The 23,197-nt window shown below is 53.5% G+C and overlaps 2 protein-coding genes across 5 annotated transcripts; both read right to left on the bottom strand.

The window, feature by feature from the left end:
- Positions 1-3,416: 3,416 nt before the first annotated feature.
- On the bottom strand, positions 3,417-12,446 carry ENO2 (enolase 2). Of its 2 annotated transcripts, none has more exons than XM_039461716.2 (12): positions 12,276-12,446; positions 11,090-11,189; positions 10,564-10,659; positions 10,349-10,407; positions 9,972-10,041; positions 9,414-9,547; positions 8,965-9,187; positions 7,914-8,111; positions 5,594-5,795; positions 4,909-5,017; positions 4,674-4,732; positions 3,417-4,357 (listed from the first exon to the last, which is right to left on the bottom strand). In XM_039461716.2, the coding sequence occupies exons 2-12, from the start codon at positions 11,172-11,174 to the stop codon at positions 4,288-4,290; spliced, it is 1,305 nt and encodes a 434-aa protein (XP_039317650.1). In that variant the 5' UTR covers positions 11,175-11,189; positions 12,276-12,446; the 3' UTR covers positions 3,417-4,287. The 2 variants fall into 2 exon arrangements, with proteins under 2 accessions (XP_039317650.1, XP_039317649.1); XM_039461715.2 differs by having other exon boundaries at positions 11,090-11,186; positions 12,276-12,445.
- Positions 12,447-12,700: 254 nt separating this feature from the next.
- Positions 12,701-22,490, bottom strand: LRRC23 (leucine rich repeat containing 23). Of its 3 annotated transcripts, none has more exons than XM_003944863.4 (8): positions 22,240-22,490; positions 21,446-21,620; positions 21,251-21,360; positions 20,548-20,801; positions 19,768-19,898; positions 17,273-17,409; positions 13,870-14,155; positions 12,701-13,045 (listed from the first exon to the last, which is right to left on the bottom strand). In XM_003944863.4, exons 2-7 carry the CDS (start codon positions 21,569-21,571, stop codon positions 13,882-13,884), a joined length of 1,032 nt encoding a protein of 343 aa, XP_003944912.1. In that variant the 5' UTR covers positions 21,572-21,620; positions 22,240-22,490; the 3' UTR covers positions 12,701-13,045; positions 13,870-13,881. The 3 variants fall into 3 exon arrangements, with proteins under 3 accessions (XP_003944912.1, XP_074259547.1, XP_010331178.1); XM_074403446.1 differs by having other exon boundaries at positions 13,003-13,331; positions 22,240-22,330; XM_010332876.2 differs by lacking the exon at positions 12,701-13,045 and having other exon boundaries at positions 14,083-16,076; positions 22,240-22,332.
- Positions 22,491-23,197: the final 707 nt, after the last annotated feature.

Below are 23,197 nucleotides of genomic sequence, written 5' to 3'. Positions count from 1 at the left end.
TTCGTGTTGGAAAAAGAATCAGAAATGTAAGAATTGGGGGTGGGAGCCTGAAAGAAAGCTAGAGACAGAGAATTCCAGAAGAAATGTCAGTGAGGAGAGAGGAAGAGACTCGAGGAACCTTAAAAATGCACGAAGGAGGTGGCCCAGGTGCCAATTCTAGGGGAAATGGGTTCTGGGTGAGAAAGGAGGGCTCTGGACAGGAAAGGAGGGTGGGAGACACGGGGCTGGCTGGATTCTGGGGGTGGGGCTCTCAGTATAGGTGAGGAGGCTTTCCTTGAGCAGACAGAATGGGAGATGGGGGATAAGAAGTTTGGATGGGAATGTAAGCTGAACAAGGCCTTCGGTGGCACAGTATGGAAGAGGAAAGATCATGGATTGGAAAAGAAAATAGAGATAGGGCTAGATGCGGTTGCCGACACCTGTGATCCCAGCACTTTGGGAGGCTGAGGTGGGCGGATCACTTGTCAGGAGTTTGAGACCAGCCTGGCCAACATGGTGAAACCTCGTCTCTGCTAAACGTACAAAATTAGCCGGGCGTGGTGGCACATGCCTGTAATCCCAGCTACTGGGGAGGCTGAGGCAAGAGAATCCTTGAACCTGGGAGGCAGAGGTTTCAGTGAGCAGAGATCTTGTCACTGCACTCCAGCCTGGGTGACATAGCAAGACTCCATCTCAAAACAACAACGACGACGACAAAAGAAAATGGAGATTGGAAAGGAGGGCAGTTGAAGGAAGTGACAGATGGCGGGGAGTGCTGACAAGCCCATGGGTAGGTAAGGGGTACAGCTTGGAGGAGTGAGACACCATCCTCAAGCCTTCCATCTAGTGGCACCTCCATTTTCCTTCTCAAATGTGTTGAAAGTCATCACTGAAGATCCCCTGGGTCACAGGGAAGCAGTCAGGTGAGGACTGAGCTTAATATGGACCCAAATCCCTAGGTGTCCTTGTTCCTCAATCCCACTTGTTCTAAGGTAGAGACAGTCCCCACTATAGACTGCAGGCTCCTCCCAGCCCTTCCCTCTCCCTCCGCTTCTCTCCAGGTAGCTTCTGGCAGTCAGTCTGCCGCCAGCACCTCTGCCAGTCCACCACCAGTTCCTTCTGGGCTCCCTCCTGGCCCTACACCAAGCAGCAACATCTCCCAGGACAAAGGACACAGGGTGATTTTTTTGGCAGCAGAAATTGGGAAGGCCAGAGAATGGGAGGGAGGCAAGCTGGCAAACAGGAAGAGCTGGAGCTGGAGTATGGATTGGGAGCCCTCAGTAGCGCTCCAGATTTGGGGTGGGGGTCGGGTACTTGTGGGGCCAGTCTTGCTGGAGGCTAAGGGTGGGCCCTGAACTGACAAGATCCCACCTGCCTTCAGGGAAGGAAGGAGGTTGGCTCTGGAGCAGCTCAGGAGGTTTTGCCTCACAGTTCCTTGGGCCAGATTCAACCAAGTTCTGGGAATACTCAAAAGCTCTAAACAGATTCCAAAGCACTGGGGAACTGGGCACCGGAGCGGGAACACTTCCTTGGCCTGGGAATGAGTCATCACTCTGAAGTGCCTTGAATTGGTTGGCACTCACTTTACCACTGCGTGCACACCTTCCCTGCCCCTCCCAGGGCCTCTCTGAGACCAGGCCAGCTCCTGGTCTCCCTTGACGCCCCAGCTCCTTTCCTCTTGCTCTAAGATAGCTCCTGTTCCTTCTCCCCACCCCCGGCTTTGTTCCAGGATTCCCCCTTCCCCCTCACATTCTCTCCCCATTTCATTTCCTCTTTCTGTACTACTCGGTTCAGTCTCCCACTGGGCCTTGGCCCAAGCCCTTTCCAAATCCCTTCCAGGCTGAGCTCTTCTCCCTTGTTTTTCAATCACTAAGAAATGGGCTACGATGGAGACTTAAAAGAAAAATTGAGGGATGTGTGGGGATAGGCCATGGTGAGAGTCACAAAAGAAACCAGTGTCTGCCCTCTCCCACTCCTCCCCTACCTGTTGGCCAGGCTCAAAGTCCAGCTGCAGGGAGCATCACACAGGCACACCCCTGCCATCCCTCACCCCAGCTCGCTCTCTCTCTCTCTGGCTCAGCCCCCCACAACCCACTGGTCTCCAGGCAACGGCACAAAGGAAAAGTGGAGAGAAACGCCTGGGAGGCCCAGGCAGAGCTGGCTGTAACCCAATCCAACCCCAGTACTTTGGGGGTGGGGGCCCAGCCTGTCAGAGAAGGCGACCTGGTGAGGAGGGAGGAAAGCAAGGACAGAGGTTAAGAACTAGCCTCCAACGAGAGTAGTCCGGGTCAGTCAGAGTTACTAAGGTAGGATGGGCTATGGACCTCAGAGAAAACTGAGAGGCACAGACAAGAGTACGGTAAACCCCAAGGGAGGCAGAAAGGGACGCCAGGAGCTAGGAGAAAAGGGAAAGATGAGATGCCCCCACTGAAATTAAAAGGCACAGAAACGGAAAGGGGGCATGAAGCTCTTCGAACTGAAAATGGCTGAGGTGTCAGGGACCCAGGAAGGAGGGCAAGAAATGGGCCTGTCCATACAGATCTAAGAATCCTCTTTTAGCCCTCGAGCTGCGCAGGATGGCAGAGGGAGCCAGGACCAGACCACAGCAGAAGCAGAGTGGGAGGCCCACAGGAGACAGCCTTGAAATTCCTCCCGCTTGGCATCCAGTATGGCGTCCTGCAAAGCTCTCACTCCCTCTAGTGGCTAGATCGCCCATGTGCAGACCCTCCCTGTGGGATGCAGCCTTGCATCCAGGCCTCGAGGAAGGGGTTTGTGCCCGTAGCTGGTACCTAGGCTGAGCATCTCAACGCTGAGGTCTCACAAGAGTTAACGAGCTACAGCTAAGGAGTAATAAGGTCTCTAGCCCCGTACTGGAACCCTACTATTAGTCTGACCGAGCCACGGGTCTGCGAAGCACTTTTGTTCCTGAAATCTTCAGTTTGTGGGAGGACTCTGTTTCCTTAGGCCCTTCTCTATGCCACCTCCAGAATCATTCTTCCCTCCCATTTTCCCATCGTGCAGTGGTCGATGGCCACGAAGTCCTGTTCCATTCCAGAACCTGCCAGGATTTTGTTGGCAGAGGCCCAGTGCAGGAGCTGGTCCAGTCCACAGGCCCTCTGGATATGAAAACACCTTAGACCCCCTTTCCCCCAAAATGCGCACATACACACACACGCACATACTATTGTATGCTTTTAGGGGCTCCTGAACCCCTTAATTCACCTGGGCCTGGGAGCCAAGCCTACTGCTAAGAAAGCAGGGGCCACAGGTACCCCACCTAGCCAGAGTAGGGTAGGCAGTGCCATCATCTTGGCCCTGTTTGTTCGGTTTGTCTTCTTTTTGTGATTCCCCAGCTCTGCTATCCAGTTTCACCAGCTTCCAGGTGCTCCATCTTCTCTCCCCTCATATGGACTAGAGTAAGACTCCTCAGACAACAGTGCACGGATTCAGACTTTAATGGTGGTGTTCATTTCAATGCCACAGAGGTGGTGGCAACTGTGGAACGTGGCATGGGGAGTGAGAGGTTGCTCTGGTGCAGCTGGAGGAAGAACAGGGAAACCAGGGTTGGGAGGGATGTATAGAGGAAAACTCCCCCAGGCACAGCCTCCGCTCCGGACCAACGCAGGTTTCGGTGAGTGCACACAAAGGAACTGATGTCCAGGCCCTTTCTATGACCCTTCCCATTGTAGCAAGACCTCCCACCCCAGTCATCTTGGCATCTACAGCCACATGAAATACAGACACATCGTTCCCTCAAGTCAGGCCAATTTTAGGCCATAGAGTTATGGGGAAATGATGAATTAACGGGAGGAATGAAAAATAAATACAACAAATAAATACATGAAAGCCTTAGCCAGGCACGATCACACCCAGCACCCCCCTCCACCCCAGCACTGCACACAGGTCATGGCTCATGTGCAACATAGAAAACACATGGACAAGAGCAAAGCACAAGGGACACGTGGTCCCGCACTAACACCTCAACACGGCGACCCTGATGCCATCACAGACGCTGAGCGTTCTTCCATGGACCCCCTTTAGAATCCTCATTCACATTTCTCGTTTTTGAGGGAAGAGAGAAAAGGAAGAGGGAAAGTGTGGAACCCCAGTGAGTAGGGCCCAGAAAGGAGGGCGAGCAGAGACAGCAAGAGGTCGGGTAAGCCAAGGAGCAGCCGCAGCAGGTCAATCAGGGAAGTTCTGGACCCCCTGGGGCTCAGGGGATCTCAGAGGGTGAACTATCACAGATCAGGACAGCAAGGTTCCAGGAGGATGAGACAGAGGTTCCACGTCTCCAGGGAAGCAGAAGAATCACAGCACACTGGGATTACGGAAGTTATGTCCGGCAAAGCGAGCTTCATCCCCCAGCTCTTCCTCAATTCTGAGAGAGATGAACCACAAAGGAAGTGGTCAGGGATGCAGGAGGACCCTACTTCTCTCTCTGGGGGTCCCCCAGACTCCAACACCCCGCCCCCACCACCTGCTTTTGTGTCCTGCCCCAAGGCTGAGCATTCCCTGGCTTTCCCCTGTGATCTCTGGGATCTGTCAATCAGGCCATCGGTAAATCCAGAAAGCAAAAACCAATATTAACTGGGAATGAACTATTATCCAGGCCCTGGGTGCTAGAGATGGTCCAGCAGGCAAACGGGGTCTTTAGCCCTCTGGGCCAGGGGCTCCCATTCCCCAGGGACTCTCACCTCATGAGCTGGTTGTACTTAGCCAGACGTTCAGAACGGCACGGGGCGCCAGTCTTGATCTGAAACATTTAAAAGGATTTGCAGCTCAGTGGCTGCCCTCTCACCCCTGAGAGGAAACTTCTGCTCTCTGGAACTCCCCTGACACCCTCGAATACCCGGAAGGAGGGACCAGGTGGGTGAGCTAGAACCACCAATCCCACAGAGTTCCCTTCCCTCCCCAGGCTGCCCCACTCACCTGGCCTGTGCACAGCCCCACCACCAGGTCGGCAATGAATGTGTCCTCAGTCTCTCCTGAGCGATGACTCACCATGACCCCCCAACCGTTCTCCTGGGCCAGCTTGCACCTGTATCCACACACAGCACTGATTCTGCAGCCCTCGCACTGGGCACTCTCTTCCCAGCCCCAGCCTTGGTCTATATCAGGAAACATCTTGGGGGAAAGCTATCTGGGAGGGGAGCAGAGACTCAGGTGTGGAGGGGCAGAGGTGAGAGAACTGTGATGATGATTCCCAGTTCCCTGCTCTCTTTGGCATCCCTGGGTAGAATTAGGCTAGAGCACTTGCAAGAAGAGCTTTTTTTTTTTTTTTGAGACGGAGCTTCGATCTTGTTACCCAGGCTGGAGTGCAATGGTGCGATCTCGGCTCACCGCAACCTCCGCCTCCTGGGTTCAGGCAATTTCCTGCCTCAGCCTCCCGAGTAGCTGGGACAGGCATGCCCCACCATGCCCAGCTAATTTTTTGTATTTTTAGTAGAGACGGGGTTTCACCATGTTGACCAGGATGGTCTCGATCTCTCGACCTCGTGATCCACCCGCCTCGGCCTCCCAAAGTGCTGGGATTACAGGCGTGAGCCACTGCACCCGGCCAAGAGGAGTCTTATAGAAACGGGGCGCACTGAGGACAAGGCCAGAAGTCACTCACGCTTGGATGGCTTCAGTGACTGAGCCGATCTGGTTGACCTTGAGCAGCAGACAGTTGCAGGCCTTTTCTTCCACCGCCCGCTCAATACGCTTTGGGTTGGTCACTGTCAGGTCGTCACCCACGATCTGGATCCCTACATTGGCTGTGAACTTGGACCAGGCAGCCCAATCATCCTGGTCAAATGGGTCCTCAATGGAGACCACTGCAGAGAGAGCACAGAGAGGGTGTTCACAGTCCCTTGGTCTCTACATCAGGCAGGAATACACCCCTTTACTCCCTGAAATGAACAGGCCTTTGGTTAACTACACCTGTTCATCCTTGCTAAGACAAATCCCCCGAATCTAAGCCTGCCCAGTAGGCTTACATTCTGCTACTGATCTGATTCTTAAGTTGTTTTTTTTATTGCTGTTGTTTATTTTTGATACAGAGTCTCACTCTGTCATCCAGGCTGGAGTGCAGTGGCAATCTTGGCTCACTGCAACCTCCACCTCCCCCACTCAAGTGATCCTGCCACCTCAACCTCCTGAGTAGCTGGGACTATAGGTGTGTGGCACGATAACTAATTTTTTAAATTTTTATAGAGATGAAGTCTCACTGTATTGCTCAGGCTGGTCTCAAACTCCTGGGTTCAAGCAGTCCTCCTGCTTCTGCCTCCCAAAGTGATGGGATTACAGGCATGGGCCACCACGCCTGGCTCCTGATTTTTTTATTTTATTTTATTTTTTGACATGAAGGAGTCTTGCTCTGTCACTCAGGCTAGATAGAGTACAGTGGCGTGATCTTGGCTCATGGCAACCTCTGCCTCCCAGGTTTAAGCAATTCTCCTGCCCAGCCTCCCAAGTAGCTGAGATTACAGGTGCCTGCCACTGTGCCTGGCTAATTTTTGTATTTTTAGTAGAGACGGGGTTTCTCCATGTTGGCCAGCCTGTTCTCAAACTCCTGACTTTGTGATCCACTTGCCTTGGCCTCCCAAAGTGTTGGAATTACGGGCATGAGCTACCACGTCTGGCCCTGATTCTTATTTCATAAAGCCTTACATGAAGAGGCCAGGCATGGTGGCACATGCCTGTAATCCTAGCACTTTGGGAGACTGAAGTGGATGGATTACTTGAGGACAGGCGTTCCCTGGCCAACATAGTAAAACTCCATTTCCACTAAAAATACAAAAATTAGCTTGGCATGGTGGTGCACACCTGTAATCCCCGCTACTGGGGAGGTGGAGGCATGAGAATCACTTGAACCTGGGAGGCAGAACACTGCACACCAGCCTGGGCACCAGAGCGAGACTCTGTCTCAAAAAAGAAAAAAACAGGCCAAGCACAGTGGCTCACACCTGAAATCCCAGCACTTTGGAAGGCCAAAGCAAGCGGATCACCTGAGGTCAGGAGTTTGAGACCAGCCTGGACAACATGGCGAAACCTCATCTCTACTAATAATACAAAAATTAGCCAGGCGTGGTGGTGCACGCCTGTAATTCCAGCTACTTAGGAGGCTGAGAGAATCCCCTGAACCTGGGAGATGGAGGTTGCAGTGAGCAGGAATTGCACCACTTCCATGGGCTGGGTACAGAAGCTCACTCCTGTAATCCCAGCACTCTGGGAGGCTGATGCAGGTAGATCACTTGAGCTCAGGAATTCAAGAGCAGCCATGAGCAACATGGCTAAACCCCACCTCTACAAAAATTTAAAAAGTTAAATTAAAAACAAACCAACAAACCTTCCAGTAACAAGGGTTCACAACCTTCTTCACAACCTAGCTTTTGCATTTTCCTGTTCTCACTGCCAGAAAGCCCTTCCTCAGTGCTAATCCAAATCCTTCATTCTGCAGTTATGTTTATTTTCTTCCGCTCTGTTTCAGGAAGATGGAGACCAACTGCCTCCATCCTGGGGTAGAGGCCCTGGGAAGACTTGCAGAAAATATTTCAGTTCCCCCTCAGCCTTCTTTCTACTCATACATCAGTCCCAGCACCCACAATTTCATCAATCAAAGATACTGAAACGTTCTAGTCCTCTGCTAGATCCAGTCACCTTCTCACCATTCCTGGTTCCTTCCAGAGCCTACCCCATAACCCCAGTAGCTTTCAGAACCCAGGACTTTCATCAGGATCTGAGGCAGAACTGATTAGCCACAGGTACCTGCACTTTGACACTGCATACAAAGCCCAGTCTTTGCAGGTGGCTCCTGCACCCTCTCCCTGGTTCTCAGGTTCTCCTTAGGACACCTCCACCTGGAGCCGGAGTCAGCACCCCATAATGGCCAGAGTTGCTGGGACACGTCCCTGCCTGCCCCCAGACCTCCCCCTCACACCGCTTCCTCTCACCAGGATAGTCCCTGACAAAGTCCTGGTAGAGTGCCCCCAGCTGGTCCCCAGTGATGTATCGGGAAGGATCAGCCGGAGACTTGAAGTCCAAGTCATATTTGCCATCGCGATAGAACTCTGAGGCAGCAACATCCATGCCAATGACGATCTTTTCTGTGTAGCCAGCCTTGTCGATGGCTTCCTTCACCAGCTCCAAGGCTGGGGACGGAATACAGGGAGATTATTGTACAAGCAGGAGGGATGGGCGAGGAGGAGGAGGAGGGAAAGGAAAGACAGTGAGGGCAGAGTGGGAGGGCTGTTCCGGAGAAGAGTGTGTCGGGGCTGCTGTTGGGTTTAACCCCAGGTCTGGGAGGAGAGGCCATCTTCTAGGAACAGAGGGTGGAATTCTGTTAATAAGATTTATTATCTTTTCATTGGCATCATGTCACCTAAGCATTTTACACATATGATTTCATTTAATCCTCACACTGATGTCATGAGCGAGATTGTTATTGTTCCCAGGGATAAATTAAGTACGAAAGATCACCAGCTAATAACTCCACAAGTCAAGGTTCAAATAAATCCAGGTAATTTGGCACCGGAACCTTAACTCTTAAACACTGTCTATATTGTTTCCATTTCTTATACAGTTTCTCCCAAGTCACAAAAAAATTAAGGATTCTAGAGGCCTAGGAGGTTGGGGTGGGGACAGGATAGATTTCGAATGGATTCCCTACACTATGATCTCTCATCAAACTGAGATGCCTACAGAACTGAATGATGGGATGACTCCCAGATCACCCAGACCATCTCCCAGTATTCCCAGGGGCTCCAGTGACAACAGATGCTAACACATCTGGAAATGCAAGTGAAAGACTGTCCCCTAGGTCTGCATGTGAATTTGGCAGGCCCTCTGCAAGCCACTCTAGGAACTGGAACCTTCCGGAGTCTGCAGAGTCTGAGGACCCTCCACGCCTACTCAGGTCTTGGTGAAGTGTGTGGCCCTTTCTGCTGTCCCACAATAGCTTACCCTATTGTAGCTTAGAGCTGGGAGTGGAACTCTTGGCCTCACCTTCACTGTTCTCCAGGATGTTGGGGGCAAAGCCACCTTCATCTCCCACGTTGGTGGCATCCTTGCCGTATTTGTCCTTGATGACTCCCTTGAGTGTATGGTAGACCTCTGCACCCAGTCGCATGGCATCCCGAAAGCTCTCGGCTCCCACTGGGAGGATCATGAACTCCTGCATGGCCAGCTTGTTCCCAGCATGAGAGCCACCATTGATCACGTTGAAGGCCTGGGGAACCGCAGAAAGACAGAAGGGTCAAAGAGCTCCTCCCTGCCCGCCCCAGGAGTGTTAACCCAAGACCCCAAACTTCCCCCAGCTTCCTGGACTAAGTCTCATGTCCCCATCCTTCCTCTTTGCCTGCCCCAATTCACTTTCCTCCCATCGTTCCTCATGAGTTGCATGCTCCCTCCCCCACCCACCCCTGGGAGAGTCACAGGCATGGCTCGGTGCTCACCGGCACGGGCAGGATGAGGTCTGAGTTCCCGGCCAGCTGAGCAATGTGGCGATATAGGGGCAGCTCCCGCTCGGCTGCCCCTGCCTTACACACGGCCAGAGACACACCCAGGATGGCATTGGCCCCAAACTTGGCTGGGAGATTATAGAGGAAGGCGCTGAGCACAACGTCCCCTTCTCCTTCTAGCTCCTGCCTCCATCTGTAGTCTCCAAAAGGAGCCAGTAAAGGAGACCCCCTCCTCCCTCCCCACCCCTGCCCCAGCAACCCCTCATCCATGCTCTCCAGAAAACAGCAGGGGAGAAGAATGGGTGGGGAGGAGGAGGCCACAGACTCTCTCAGGCCAGCCCCCTCCTCTGTATGCTATAAAGGTCTTCCTTCTGCCTAATGTGGGTCTCTCCTCTACAGCTAAACTCATCTCCCCTTGCCCTGGCTCTGGGAGGAGGAGGCCCCTGACAGTCATTCCTGAGGAAGCCCCTACAGCACCAGCCCTTCAGCTCTCTGTCTGCTCCGCACCGCCCCACCCTGACGCTTCCCCACTGCCGCCCAGCCCCAGCTTACATTTGTTCTCGGTCCCATCCAACTCCAGCATCAGGTTGTCCAGTTTCTCTTGCTCCACCACAGAGAGACCCTGAGGGCAGAGCCTCCATCACCCAGGGCCCGGCTGGAGGCTGAGCCCTAAGGCAGAGGGTCCCCTCATTCACACCCAAGCTCACATTTGGCCAGGGCCCAACCAGGTCCCTGTGACAGGGGCCTGCCTGGATGAGAGGGCCTGAGCCCCCGTGGGAGCAGAGGGCAGTAAGGAAGCTATTCCCCACCCTTCCCCTTGTAACCGTGATTCCTAAAAGTGGGCCTTCTTTCTCCCTTTCCTCCTGCCCTGCTCCGGGATTCCTTCCAGAACTCTGGCCCCGCTATCCCCAGCAAAGAGCGGGCCTCACTGAGCTGATGAGGGCTGGCGCGATGGTGGAGTTGATGTGGTCCACTGCCTTCAGGACACCTGGGGAGAGGAAGAGGCTGGACTGGGTCAGGCCAGGAGGGACGGAAGGGACGATGGGAGGAGGGGAAGGCATGCTAGAGGAGGACTGGGGACTGGTGTGAGGTGGGGGGATAAGGCTGAGGTGGGGGAGAGTCTGGAAAAGAGAAAGGACCTCACCTTTGCCTAAGTAACGCTGTTTGTCCCCATCCCTTAGCTCCAGGGCCTCATAGATGCCCGTAGAGGCTCCACTGGGCACTGCCGCCCGGAAAAGACCTAAAGGAAGAATATGGAATGAGAGGGAGTGAAGAGGACTATGCGACCGGGCCTTCCGGCTCTAAACTCCTGCCTGCCACATCTAGCTCTCCCCCTACACTGCTCCCTAACCTCCCAGCCGCAGCACGCACACTGTGAGTGGCCTCCACATCCGCCCATCTGAGCCCGCGGAAGGGAAGCTATGCTGGGCAGCACACCTCTGCACACATGCAGGTGCACAGGCAGACACACGGGGGCAGGGCACGCCTCACACGCTCAATTCCAACACACACCCGCCTACACTGGCTCCCTGGACAAGGAGGATCCAACCCCCACAACCCAGGCTTGTGAGCCTGGCCCAGCACCCCATCCCCCTGGGTATCAGAAAAGGCCCCTGAACCCCGGGCCCAACCCAGCCTGGCAGTGGGAAGGTCCCTGCCACACCCATTACCTTTGGCAGTATAGAGATCCACCTCCACTGTGGGGTTCCCGCGGGAGTCCAGGATCTCCCGGGCCCAGATCTTCTCTATGGACATGATGGCTGGGATCTCCTCGGGTGGAAGGGAAGGAAGGAGAAAGATAAGAGGCTTAGAGGGGTGGAGCCTGAGATCAATGGGCGGGGCAGGAGGCTGGGAGGGATGGGAAAGAGGTTACTGCAGTGAGTGGGGGGTGGGAAGGGAGGCGCTGGCTGCAGTCTAGGGCTGTAGAAGGGATTCCCCCTCCCCCCTGGGAAGAGGAGAAGGTCAATGCAGTGAGGAAGGGGAGGTCACTGCAGTGGGGGGCTGGGAGAACACTGCAGTGGGGAGGGGAGGGGCACGACAGTGGTTCCCGCGCCTCTTTATAGCTTGGCCAGCCGGTGGGGTTCCCCCAGATCTCCTCAGAACGGAATGGCTGCCAGGCTCGCATTTCTCCTGGGAGCCAGGAAGAGGATGGGTTGCCTGGGCCTCTCTTCCAGAGCCCCATCCCTCCCCAACTTACCCCAGCTGCCAGAACTCTGCCCCCTCCCCAAGGTGCCACTCTCTCCCAAACGTGTGTCCCTCCTCTTCCCGAGAAAGGCGCACGAAGTAGAGGCATTGGGGGGGGCATGGGGGGGCGGTGGGGGGAGAGGGTCCTGGGGAAGGCCCTGCAGTCCCTGGGGGCTGCAGCGGGAAGCGACGAGGATAAGACCCGGTGGGGTGTGGCGGCTAGCTGGGCCTGTCCCCTGCGCCCCGATAGATCCCCACTTCTTCCATCCCTCCCCCGTGCAGCGGAGGGGAGGAAGCGCAAACGGAGAGGGGCGGCGTGGGGAAAAGCAGTAGAGAGGGGAGTCCAGGGAAAGTCTGGAGGAGCTGAGGAAGGGTGAGAGAAGACATTTCCCCAAATGCAAACCAAAAGGTACGCGCCAGGATAAAAATGCACCGCTGGGGAGGACTCCGAACTTAAGAAACCAATGGACAGAACCGTAGGTGAGGGGGAGCACCGGGCGAGAGGCAGGCAAGGGTGGAGAGGGCCAGAACGCTAGGGCCCGGGAGGGAGGGCGCCCAGGCGCCGGCCACAGAGCAGGTGCGCAGCTGCCTGCACGCGGCGAGAGATGCGGGGAGGTGCGCAGCGGCACCGAGTAGAGGGGGCAGGGGCTCCGGGCCCGGCGGGGGCTTCACCTCGGGACTGCAGACTCAGCCGGTGGCGGTGGCGGTGGCGGTGGCGGTGGCGACGGCAGCGCGGAGAGAGCGGGAGTGGCAGTGGCGGCGGCTGCGGCTCCCGGGCGGCGGGCAGGGGAGGCGCCTATAGGGCCGGGCAGGCGCATGTGACCCGGAGCCCCCGATGAGTCAGGAGCTGCCGGTGGAGGCGCACGTACGAGCGCGGTGGGGGACCGACGCGGGTAGAGTGGGGGAGGGGGGAGGATGGGGAAGGGTGGGGGCACCCACGACCTGGCCCCCCGCGCACACACGCGCTCATACCCATGGCCCGACCCACTCGAAAGTAACAGGCAGAGCCGCACCCGTGTAGCCCGGGTACGAAGGCCCACAGTGCCAGTGAAGCCCAGCGCAGCCTCAATGCCTCACAAACCCAGTCAGACACAGGAGCATCACCGCGCCTCTTTATTGGAAATCCAAACACCCCAGCCGCCTCCAGGCCTCTCCAGCCACTCCTGCCAGCACCCCGTGGCCCACGCGGGCTTGGCTCCCACCCACGCCTGCCCGAGGGCGAACCTGGGCCTACGTTCCAGGCCGTACTCAGGCCTAGGCACCCCACTCTACAGCCCACACTGCCCAGAGGACCAGTACAGAGAGGGATCCTGGGCCTCAGGCTGTGATGAATTTCCAACTTTGGGGCAAAAAGAGGCATCCTCTGTCCGCCTGGAGCAGGTATGAATGTGCTGGCCTCCCTGGGAATCTGATCAGGTCTGAAGGCCAGCATCTTTGATCTCCTGGAGGTAGAAGGCAGAAGTAAATAGGGGTGATAGGGGTGGCTCAGGCCTGTAATCTCAGCACCCTGGGAAGCCGAGATAGGTGGATCACAGGAGAGGCAGGTGGATCACCACGTTAGCCAGGAGATCGAGACCATGCTGGCTAACATGGTGAAACTTTGTTTCTACTAAAAATACAAAAATTATCCAGGCCAGTCCCAGCTACTCAGGAGGCTGAGGCAGGAGAATGCTTGAACCTGGGAGGCGGAGGTTGCAGTGGGCCGAGATCAGGCCACTGTACTTCAGCCTGGGAAGCAGAGAGAGGCTCGAATCAAAAAAAAAAAAAAAGAAGTCAATAAAGCTGTGCCCTCTGCGAAGCGCCTGGCGGCCATCCTCCTCTCTCAGTCTCTTTCCGCCTCACTCTGCCCTCTTTTCTTCCCCCACCTCTGTGTCCTGCTATTTTTAGCTGCAGATTTTTAGTGCAGCATCTTCCTCTCCTGCCTTCTCTCCTAGGCCCAGCTACATACACCACCAACCCTCCCCTGCAGCCCCTACTATGCACCCACACCAGTCCTTTCCCAGCAGACTTCACTGTGTCAGGTATGGCTGCCCGCCCCCCACCAACTCCTCTGCCTGCCACCCCAATTCTTTTTGCTTGCTCTTCTGGCTTCCTAAGCCCTTTCTCAGCTGGTCCTAGGCCGCTGGGGTCCCTTTTCCTCTCCTTGACTCCTAAGCCTGCTCTCTTTAAGGGTTCTGCTTGTCTGACGCCTTCCTCCCCTCTTGCTTCTTCCCCTACCTGCCCAGCCCTTGACCTCCTCCCACTGCCTCCCCGCAGGCTTCCTTACTATCTTTAGAGGCTAGATCAAAGACTGTTCCGGTTCCAGATCACGCTGGGGTTCAGACTCCTGTTCCTGGTTTTCCTTCAGCCTCTGCCGAATCTCATCAGCCTCAGCCCGTTCCTCCTCCTCATAGAATTCCTTATCTAGACGTTCGAGGTAGGGCATCTGCACCAGGGCCTCCTGGCGGTACTTGGTGTCATCCGTGCATGGGTTATCCAGCAGCACCAAGGCTCGCAGCTTGGGCAGGTCTCGAAGCTTGGCCAGCTCCGCCAAGTCGGCCACCAAGTTGCCCCTGCCAGTGTGATCAGGAGGGGTTCACACAGGAACAATGGGCTTTGGTTGCCAGTTGCTAAGAAGGGGGCCTCTAGGGGACTCTCCTACTGGGTTCCAGTTTTTCTAGAAACACTAACTGTGAGGACTGGCCTGCCAAGCCTTGCCAGATGTGCTGCAGAGGTGCCGTTCGACCCCACTCGGCTCCTACTTCTGCCCTTCAAAGAATCCCTAAGTGCCATATTCTACTCTGTAATGTGTTCATGTTGGAGAATACATGAACTGTACTAGCTGGGGAGAAGGGGGCAAATTTTCCTCACAGGGAGAGTCTTTTTCTGTATTAATCACACCTGAACAGAGGGTAGAAGGCAGGACCCAGCCTCGGCAACACAGTGAGATCCTATCTCTACAAAAAATAAAAATAAAACAATTATCTGGGTGTGGTGGCACACACCTGTAGTCCCTGCCACTTGGGAGGCTGAGGAGGAGGGATCGCTTGAGCCCAGGAGTTCTAGGTTACAGTGAGCCTAGCTGGAGCCACTGTACTCCACCCTGTAGGAGCTAGGTCAGTGGACAAGGAACTGGGATCTAAGCAGGAGTTTAGGGTGGGTGGGGGCTCCCCGCAAAGGGAACCTAGGGCTAGGGATGGGTTGGAGCCTCCCAGATAAAGAATAAGCTGTATCTCTTAATGTGCCTCATAATATGATCCTCTGTATTTATTTATTTTTATTATTTTTTTGAGAAAAGGTCGGCTGGGCGCGGTGGCTCATGCCTGTAATCCTAGCACTTTAGGAGGCCGAGGCGGGTGGATCACCTGAGGTCAAGAGTTCAAGACCAGGGCCGGGCGCGGTGGCTCAAGCCTGTAATCCCAGCACTTTGGGAGGCCGAGGCGGGTGGATCACGAGGTCAAGAGATGGAGACCATCCTGGTCAACATGGTGAAACCCCGTCTCTACTAAAAATACAAAAAATTAGCTGGGCATGGTGGCACATGCCTGTAATCCCAGCTACTCAGGAGGCTGAGGCAGGAGAATTGCCTGAACCCAGGAGGCGGAGGTTGCGGTGAGCCGAGATCGTGCCATTGCACTCCAGCCTGGGTAACAAGAGCGAAACTCCGTCTCAAAAAAAAAAAAAAAAAAAAAAAAAAAAAAAGAGTTCAAGACCAGCCTGGCCATCATGGTGAAACCCCATCTTGAAAAAAAAAAGAAAGAAAGAAAGAAAAAAAAGACAGGGTCTCACTATGTCACCCAGGTTGGGGGTGCAGTGGCATGATTATATAGCCCACTGCAGCCTTCAACACGTGGGCTCCAGCGATCCTCTCATCTCAGCTTCCTAAGTAGCTCCAGGCGTGTGCCACCACACTTGGCTAATTTTTAAATATTTTGTAGAGACTGGGTCTCACTATGTTGCCCTGGCTGGTCTTGAACGCCTGGCCTCAAGCAGTCCTCTTGCCTCGGCCTCCCAAAGTGCTGGGATGACAGGTGTGAGTCGCCGTGTCTGGCCTTTTATTTTCACGTTCTGGCTGTAAGCCTTTATGAAAAGGAAGGTTTCTCACCAGGAAAGGTGAGGAAGGCTACAGGCACTTTGTACTGGACTCTGTTGTAGGGTGCTTAGCATCTCCAGCCCCAGAGGCACCTCCCAATCAAGACACCCTCACTCCCTCTACATCCACACCCAACTTACTCTCAAACAGCCCCAGTTAATCGCCACTCAGGAAGGGTCCATCATGCCTGTCTAGACCATTAACAGGAACATGGCACAACACATGCCCCACCAGATCACTGTGGCAGAGTTCATGAATGAGAGATTGCCTAGGGGGACAGGATGAGAATTGGGGCTTCCAGATGCGACCACCTCTCCCTACTCGGAGATGCTTTTTCCATTACCGGCTCAAGAATCTGGTCTTGTTGACTGAGGAAAGGGGCCGTTTCCTTACATCTTTGCCTAAAGAAACACACATGAAATCCTCCATCAGACAAAAGTTGCTCATCTCCAGTGCTTTTCTACCAAAAGATTTTCTTACAAATGTCCTTCTCTCCTCAAATCTGAGCACATCTTGTGTTTTATGTCAGTAAAAAGGCCATCCCTTACAGGTGGGGCTCAGGAGAAGAGGGGCAGGAAATGGGAAGGGGAATTGGGACCCAGGAAATGGAGAAGGGCAGTGGAAACTTACATGAGATAAAGCAAAGAAAAAAGAGTTGGAACCAGACTGTGAACCCCTTAGGAACAGGGATCACTGTGATTCCTTTATTTATTTCAGAGACAGCTCACTCTGTCACCCAAGCTGGAGTGCAGTGGCATGATCATGGCTCACTGCAACCTTGAACTCCCAGGCTCAAGTGATCCTCCTGCCTCAGCCTCCTGAGTAGCTGAAAGCACAGGTGTGCACGACCAGGCTCAGTTAACTTTTATTTTTAATTTAATACTTTAATTTTTTGTTTGTTTTGTTTTTGAGGCAGGGTCTGGCTCTGTCACCCAGGGTGGAGTGCAGTGGCGTGATCTCAGTTCACTGCAAACTCCACCTCAAGGTTCCAGCAATATCCTCCTGCCTAAGCCTTCTGAGTAGCTGGGATTGTAAGTGCCTGCCACCACACTTGGATAATTTTTGTATTTTTGGTAGAGATGGGATTTTGCAATGTTGCTCAGACTAGTCATGAACTCCCAGGCTGCCCAATTTGGCTTCCCAAAATGCTAGAGAACTACTAGGCATGAGTCACCATGCCCGGCCATTATTTTTACTTTTGTAGAGACGTGGTCTCACTATGTTGCCCAGACTGGTCTTGAACCCCTGGCCTCAAATGATCCTCCCTCCTAAAGTGCTAGGAGTACAGGCATGAGCCACCATGCCTGGCTTCTGATTCCTTTCAGTGTCCCCCAAACACAGTACAAGGCCTGGCACATAGCACATTTTCAATAATGAATAAGAATTCAGAGGTCACAAGCTATAAGGGATTTAGTGTTGCAATTTGGGCTCAGTGCAGAAGGAAGTAAGGGAGGCAGGGGTGAGGATCAGAGAGGAGGATGAGGTGAGGATCTGGCTGTGTGCTAGGACTGGGGGATTGGGCCAGGGAGGAACACAGACTCAAAAGCTGCACCTGGTCAGGGGTAGAGGCAAGGTGGGGCTTGGAGGGGGTGCATACCTCAGGTTGAGGTACTGCAAGGATTTCATTTCCTTGGAGAAGCCACTCAGACTGTCAATCTGGTTATCTCGAAGATGCAGAGTGGTGAGATTGCTCAGGTGCTCCAGGCCTTCCACCTTCTTCAGCAAGTTTTGGGCCTAGACCCCCAGGACACCGTGGGTCGATTGAGAGGGGAGCAGGGATAGGGAAGAAAGTGAGGTCAGAATGAGATGAGGCAAAAGAGGAAACCCAAGAGGTAGAGCGGGAGGAGTGGAAGAAGGGAGTGGGGTGAGTGCAGATCAGTTTAGAAAGTACAGAAGTTCAGGAGAAGCTGCCATCCCAGAGAAAGGTCAGCAGGAACCCCTACCACTCATCCCACCAAAGCCACTTGGGATGGAGGGGATGCTCCAACCCACCCCCTACCGGGCCCAGGAGCCCCCAATGCCACCACTGAGAATTGACATCAGCACCATCCCAGAATAATGAAGCTTAAGAGTTTAAAAGACTAGCCTGGTGCGGTGGCTCATGCCTGTAATCCTAGCACTTTCAGAGGCCGAGGCAGGGGGATCACAAGGTCAGGAGTTCGAGACCAGCCTGGTCAGCAGGGTGAAACCCCGTCTCTACTAAAAATACAAAATTTAGCCAGGTGTGGTGGCGGGTGCCTGTAATCCCAGCTACTCAGGAGGCTGAGGCAGAAAAATTACTTGAACCCAGGAGCCTGCACCATGTACTCCAGCCTGGGCCACAGAGCAAGACTCTGTCTCAAAAAAAAAAAAAAAAAAGAGTCTAAAAGACTAAACATTTCAGTGGTTCTGTGGCTTGTGTGTGTGTGTGTGTGTGTGTGTGTGTGTGTGTGTGTGTATAGGTTTTCATCCACAGTCCCTAGCTTATAACCCCCATAGCTCTTGTTGCAGTCTCCTTATGATGTTGGGTGTGCTGGGCCTCAGGGGCAGGCCTCAGGAACCTTCTCCTGCTCTCTTTTCACCTGCCCCAAGGGAAGACGTTAATCTTTCCCCCTCTTTCTGATTGTGGTTCTTAAAACCCTCCCCAGAGAGCACCTCCCAGTTCCCCTGGGGAAGGAATGCTAACATCCTGAAGCTTCCATGAAAACCCAAGAGGACTGGATCCAGAGAGCTTCTGAGTAGTGAAAACTCCTAGAGGAGCCAGGTGTCATGGCCCACACCTGTAATCCCAGCACTTTGGGAGACCGAGGCAGGCAGATCACGAGGTCAGGAGATCCAGACCATCCTGGCCAACATGGTGAAACCCCATCTCTACTAAAATACACACATACACAAAAAATTAGCCAGGCGTAGTGGTGTGCGCCTATAGTCCCAGCTAATCGGAAGGCTGAGGTAGGGGAATCGTCTGAACCGGGGAGGCGCAGGTTGCAGTGAGTCAAGATCATGTCACTGCACTCCAGCCTGGTGACAAAGCAAGAGTCCGCCAGAAAGAAAGAAAGAAAAGAAGTAAAGAAAGGAAAGAAAGAAAGAAAGTAGGCAAGCTCCTGGAGGCTGATGCATCCGGGAAGAGCATGGAGCACCACACCCATTTCCCCATACTTTGCCCTACGCATCTCTTCATCGGTATCCTTTGCCGTTGTAATAAACTGGTAAAAAGCTACTCCAGCAAATTAATTAAATCCATGGGAACCAGCTTCAAGTTGAAGCTGATATGTCAGAAGTTCCAGAGACTTGGACTTGTAGCTGGTATCCGTGGGTGGTGTGGGGGTCACTCTTGGGAACTGATGGATAGATGGTGCCGGAACTGAATTGAGGTAATCCAGCCGGTGTCTACTACTTGGTGTATGGGGAGAAACCCCCACACCTTTGGTCCTGAAAGTCTCATGTTGATGATTGTGGTGGTGGTCAGAGAGCTAAGCAAAAACCCAGTTAGAGAGGAGAGTTTTCCTAAAACATTTCCATAGCCTGATGTTGGTACCTCAGTTATGGCCCATTTGGCTGCTACCTTAATTACAAAGTAAACTATCTCTGTATTATCGACACATTATATATTATCAGCCCTGCTAGGTGGCTCTGTATCTCCACAGCATCTGGCACCAACTATGGGCTTGATAATAATACTAGTTAGCATCATGATGATGAAGTTAGTAGCTGAGCCTACTAGAAAACCAGGCATCCTGGCCGGGCACGGTGGCTCACACCTGCAATCCCAGCATTTTGGGAGGCCAGGGTGAGTGGATCACGAGGTCAGGAGATCAAGACCATCCTGGCCAACATGGTGAAACCCTGTCTCTACTAAAACACAAAAAATTGCCGGGTGTGGTGGCGGGCACATGTAGTCCCAGCTACTGGGGAGGCTGAGACAGAAGAATCACTGACCCTGGAAAGCAGAAGTTGCAGTGAGCCGAGATTGCACCACTACACACCAGTCTGGCGACAGAGTAAGACTGTCTCGAAAAAGAAAAAGAAGAAAAGAAAAGAAAAGAAGCCAGACATCCTCACCCCCAGGACAGTGCCCTCTTCCCCACACCACCCTATGGCCCAGTGAGCTACCAGGTAGAGGTTCTTCAGCTTAGGAAGGTTGATTCCCAGGGTGCTTTCCAGCTGGTTCCCCCGAAGCTCCACTGTGTGCAGGCTGATCAGCTTTTGGGGGTCCAGACCTGTCAGCATGCGGATGCTGTTCCCTGGAGAGGAGGGTTTCAAGAGCTCAAAGGGCCACTCCCAATGTTCAGCCTGAGAGCCTGAATTTGGGGAGCCTCTAAATCATCCTACCCTGGACATCCTCAAAGCAGGGTACATAGTGAGGAAGGACAGTTCCAGTCTTAACATCTCCAGAGCCCTGGGGCAAGTGGTGTGGTAGTCCAGGGTCCTGATGGACATCTCCACCCAGGCCTTTGAAGAGTGAATGAAGCAGTTGGAAAGTCTAATTCCCTCTCCTTCAAGTCTTTGCTCAAATGTCTCAGTGATGCTTGTCCTAACCAGTCCATTTGGCATTACCGCCTGTGTCCCCCATTCCTCTTACTCTGATCTATTTTTTCCAAGGGACTTGGCTCCTTTTAACACGCTACATGAATTTACTTACTGTGTTTGTTGTTACTTGTCTGTCTCCCCCAGCTAGAATAGGAGCTATATGAGACTAGGGATGTTCCTTGACTTATTCACTTCTATATGGTTGGCATGTAGAACTGTCATCAGGAATCCTAATGCGTATCTGAATGAATGAATGAATGAACGCACACGGCCATGTGCCATAGCTAAGGATCATACTGCCCACTTCTGTTGGCCGCAGGTTAGGAAGGAAAGAATTTTGTGTGGCCCATCCTAAGGACCCACCCTTGAGATTCAAGCTTCCCAGACGAGGATGTGAGATGCCTTCAGTGTCAGTAATCTGGTTATAAGCAAAACTAGCAGTCTGCAGGTAGGGCCGTTCATTCAGCTGGGCACTCCGTAGCCGATTGCCATCAGCCTTGAGCCAGAGCAGGTGGGTGAGGTGGTTGAGTGGAGACAGGTCTGTCAGGTGGTTCTCAGAGACATCCACATAGCGCAGATGGATGTAGGAGCGCAGCAAGTAGATGTCTGTGAGGTCCCTAGGCGATGGAAGGCGGAGAAGCAACCACGGTTAGAGTGAAGAACCCAGCAAGAACTGGCAGAGCTGCTAAGGCGGAAGGAAATATGGAGATGGCTTATAATGGGGAGAAGAATGGGCAACCGATGGGAGGGGAGAAGGGTAAGAGAAGGTAGGTGGGTTCTTAAGAGTGGGCAGAGAGACCTTGTGTCTGTGAAGGACAGAGAACCATACTCTGAAAGACAAATGAGGGAGTCCAGCAGGAATCCCCATATACTCTCAGCCTTCAATTTCCCGGGTCAGCTTTGACAGGGGAAGTCTCAGAGCTCCTGAAAAGTAAATTCTGTCCTTCCCTTTCCACTAGGCATGAGAAGGGTCAAACTCTCGGCCAGAACACTCAGGAATGGCAGTGGGAAAGGAGATAGGGGCCCTACAGTCTCACAGTCCTCATCTGGTCCGCCATAAACTTACCTCTCTTTAACCTCCAGCTTGACATAAGCATGACCCAGCCCAGTGCCCGTCTTACAGAGCAGAGAAAGCCCTTCTTTCATCATGTCCTCCGAGAGGGGGTTGGGCAGCCACTGCAGGAGGAAGTGGAGTAAGGCATCTCTCCCCTGCCCAACCTTGCCCCTCAGCCCTTGGACCCCTCCTTGTCCAGGCTCTCACTTCCTCAGGGAACTCTTCCTCCTCTTTTCTGTAGTCCTCCTCCTCCTCTGTCTCCTTCTCGTCGTCTTCTTTCTCAAAATCGTCCTGGTCTGGCTCAAAGTCTTCTAGATCATCTTCATCTGACATCTTTCTTCCTTCCTGAAGGCTCTGGAGTCAGATAAGCTCAGTCCTCCTCCTGAGAAAGAAGGTCTCCTCAGCTTTCCCAAGACTTCAGCTCCTCATCGTCATTGAAACAAACCACTCCCATCACCCCCATCTCCCCTGACCCACTAACTCTCCATCACCCCATCGCCCCTGATCCACCATGTCTCCATCACCCCATCGCCCCTGACCCACCAAATCTCCATCAAACCCACCTCCCCTGACCCACCAACTCTCCATCACCCCATCGCCCCTGACCCACCAACTCTCCATCAAACCCACCTCCCCTGACCCACCAACTCTCCCTCACCCCATCGCCCCTGACCCAACTCTAGGCTTCTTTCCTCATCCCTGTGAACATCTCATTTTGACTCTCAACCTCCACTTCATACTTTCCACTGAGGATCCTCACCCCACACCCCCAGGCCTTTCCTGTCCTCACACTGGGCTCCTCCAGCAGCCCAGTGTCCCTGCTTCCTGGGCTTCCCTCTCCCCTATTCCCACCTCCCACTTAAGCCACGCTCTCCAGTCCTCCCTACCAATTCCTCCTCCTTCTCTCCTCTTAGTAGGAGCTGGGCCCATTTCCTTGACACTAGCCTAAAGCGCAGTCCCCAACCCTCCCACTCAATTCCCCTGAGCAGAGGGGCTCAGACCCTGGTTCTGCTCAGCCAGAAGAGCTCCAGACAGGCCCTTGGTCCCGAGAGGGAAGGACTGTTGAGCAAGCGCGCAAGGGGAAGGAGGGGTTGTGTACTATTGCTATGGCAACCGGGGGGCACTTGGCTACTGCCGCTTGCCAACGTGGACAGCCGAGCGGCGACTAACTGACGGCGCAGATCGCCGGGGAGGGGATTGATCAATAGTTGCCTGGTTACGAGGCCAATTCCCCAATCCCGGGGACCGGGATGAGGCGCGAAAAGGGTGTCGGGCCGCTAATTGGCGGAGGACAAAAAAAAGTGGGCAGGGCTGAGAAGGGGGGCGAGGCTAGCCATGACGTCACTCGAGAACCTAAAGGAACCGAACATCTTCAGTGCAAACGTATTGTGAATTCAGGAGAAACACATCCTCAAGAAGATAAAAAGGCGGGGCGAGGATGAACAAGAAGCACCAAGATAAGGGGTCTTTTCCCCTTCCCCCTATAGTTTCTGCTCATTCGTTATTTTCAGGTAGACCTTTGGAGAGTGACTTGGAGCAGAAGGAGCCCAGGCCTAATTATCTGGGTTGGAGTCTTGGCAGACTGCATTTACTAGCTAAACGTACCCAAGACTCTCATCTGTAGAATAAGCTTAACTGTATCAACTGACAGGGATCCAGTATGAGTTATCCTGGACTGGTTTGATGCAAACCTTTTAGTGGGCAGGAAGGCAGAAAATTCAACATCTGTCCACTAAAATACTCTTGATCCAACGTTGTGATATTAATAATCCACAGGAACTGGCACAGCCAGACCCAGGCACTCACTGCTGTCTGACCTGTTGAAGGATATGAAAAAGAGATTGAGATGCAATACATACTGCTGCTGGAGAGTTTGTGCGAGACATTGGGTCAAACGTCTTTACAACTGATATTTAATCTCCGCAACAGTCCTGTGAGACAGACGTTCGAAAGAAGATA

This window comes from Saimiri boliviensis, chromosome 7 (assembly GCF_048565385.1).
Source record: "Saimiri boliviensis isolate mSaiBol1 chromosome 7, mSaiBol1.pri, whole genome shotgun sequence".
Classification (NCBI taxonomy): Eukaryota; Metazoa; Chordata; class Mammalia; order Primates; family Cebidae; genus Saimiri; species Saimiri boliviensis.
This window is presented reverse-complemented; position numbering and strand designations above follow the sequence as displayed.

Coding starts and splice junctions, on each gene's coding strand:
- LRRC23 (XM_003944863.4), bottom strand. CDS start 21,571: ATGTCAGATGAAGATGATCTAGAAGACTTTGAGCCAGACCAGGACGAT. Junction 19,899..20,547: donor GGGAAGCTTGAATCTCAAGG/GTGGGTCCTTAG, acceptor CCTCCTCTCCAG/GGAACAGCATCCGCATGCTG. Junction 14,156..17,272: donor TTGCAGTACCTCAACCTGAG/GTATGCACCCCC, acceptor TCACACTGGCAG/GGGCAACTTGGTGGCCGACT.
- ENO2 (XM_039461716.2), bottom strand. CDS start 11,174: ATGTCCATAGAGAAGATCTGGGCCCGGGAGATCCTGGACTCCCGCGGG. Junction 8,112..8,964: donor CATCCTGGAGAACAGTGAAG/GTGAGGCCAAGA, acceptor TTCCGTCCCCAG/CCTTGGAGCTGGTGAAGGAA. Junction 5,796..7,913: donor CTTTGTCAGGGACTATCCTG/GTGAGAGGAAGC, acceptor CTCTCTCTGCAG/TGGTCTCCATTGAGGACCCA.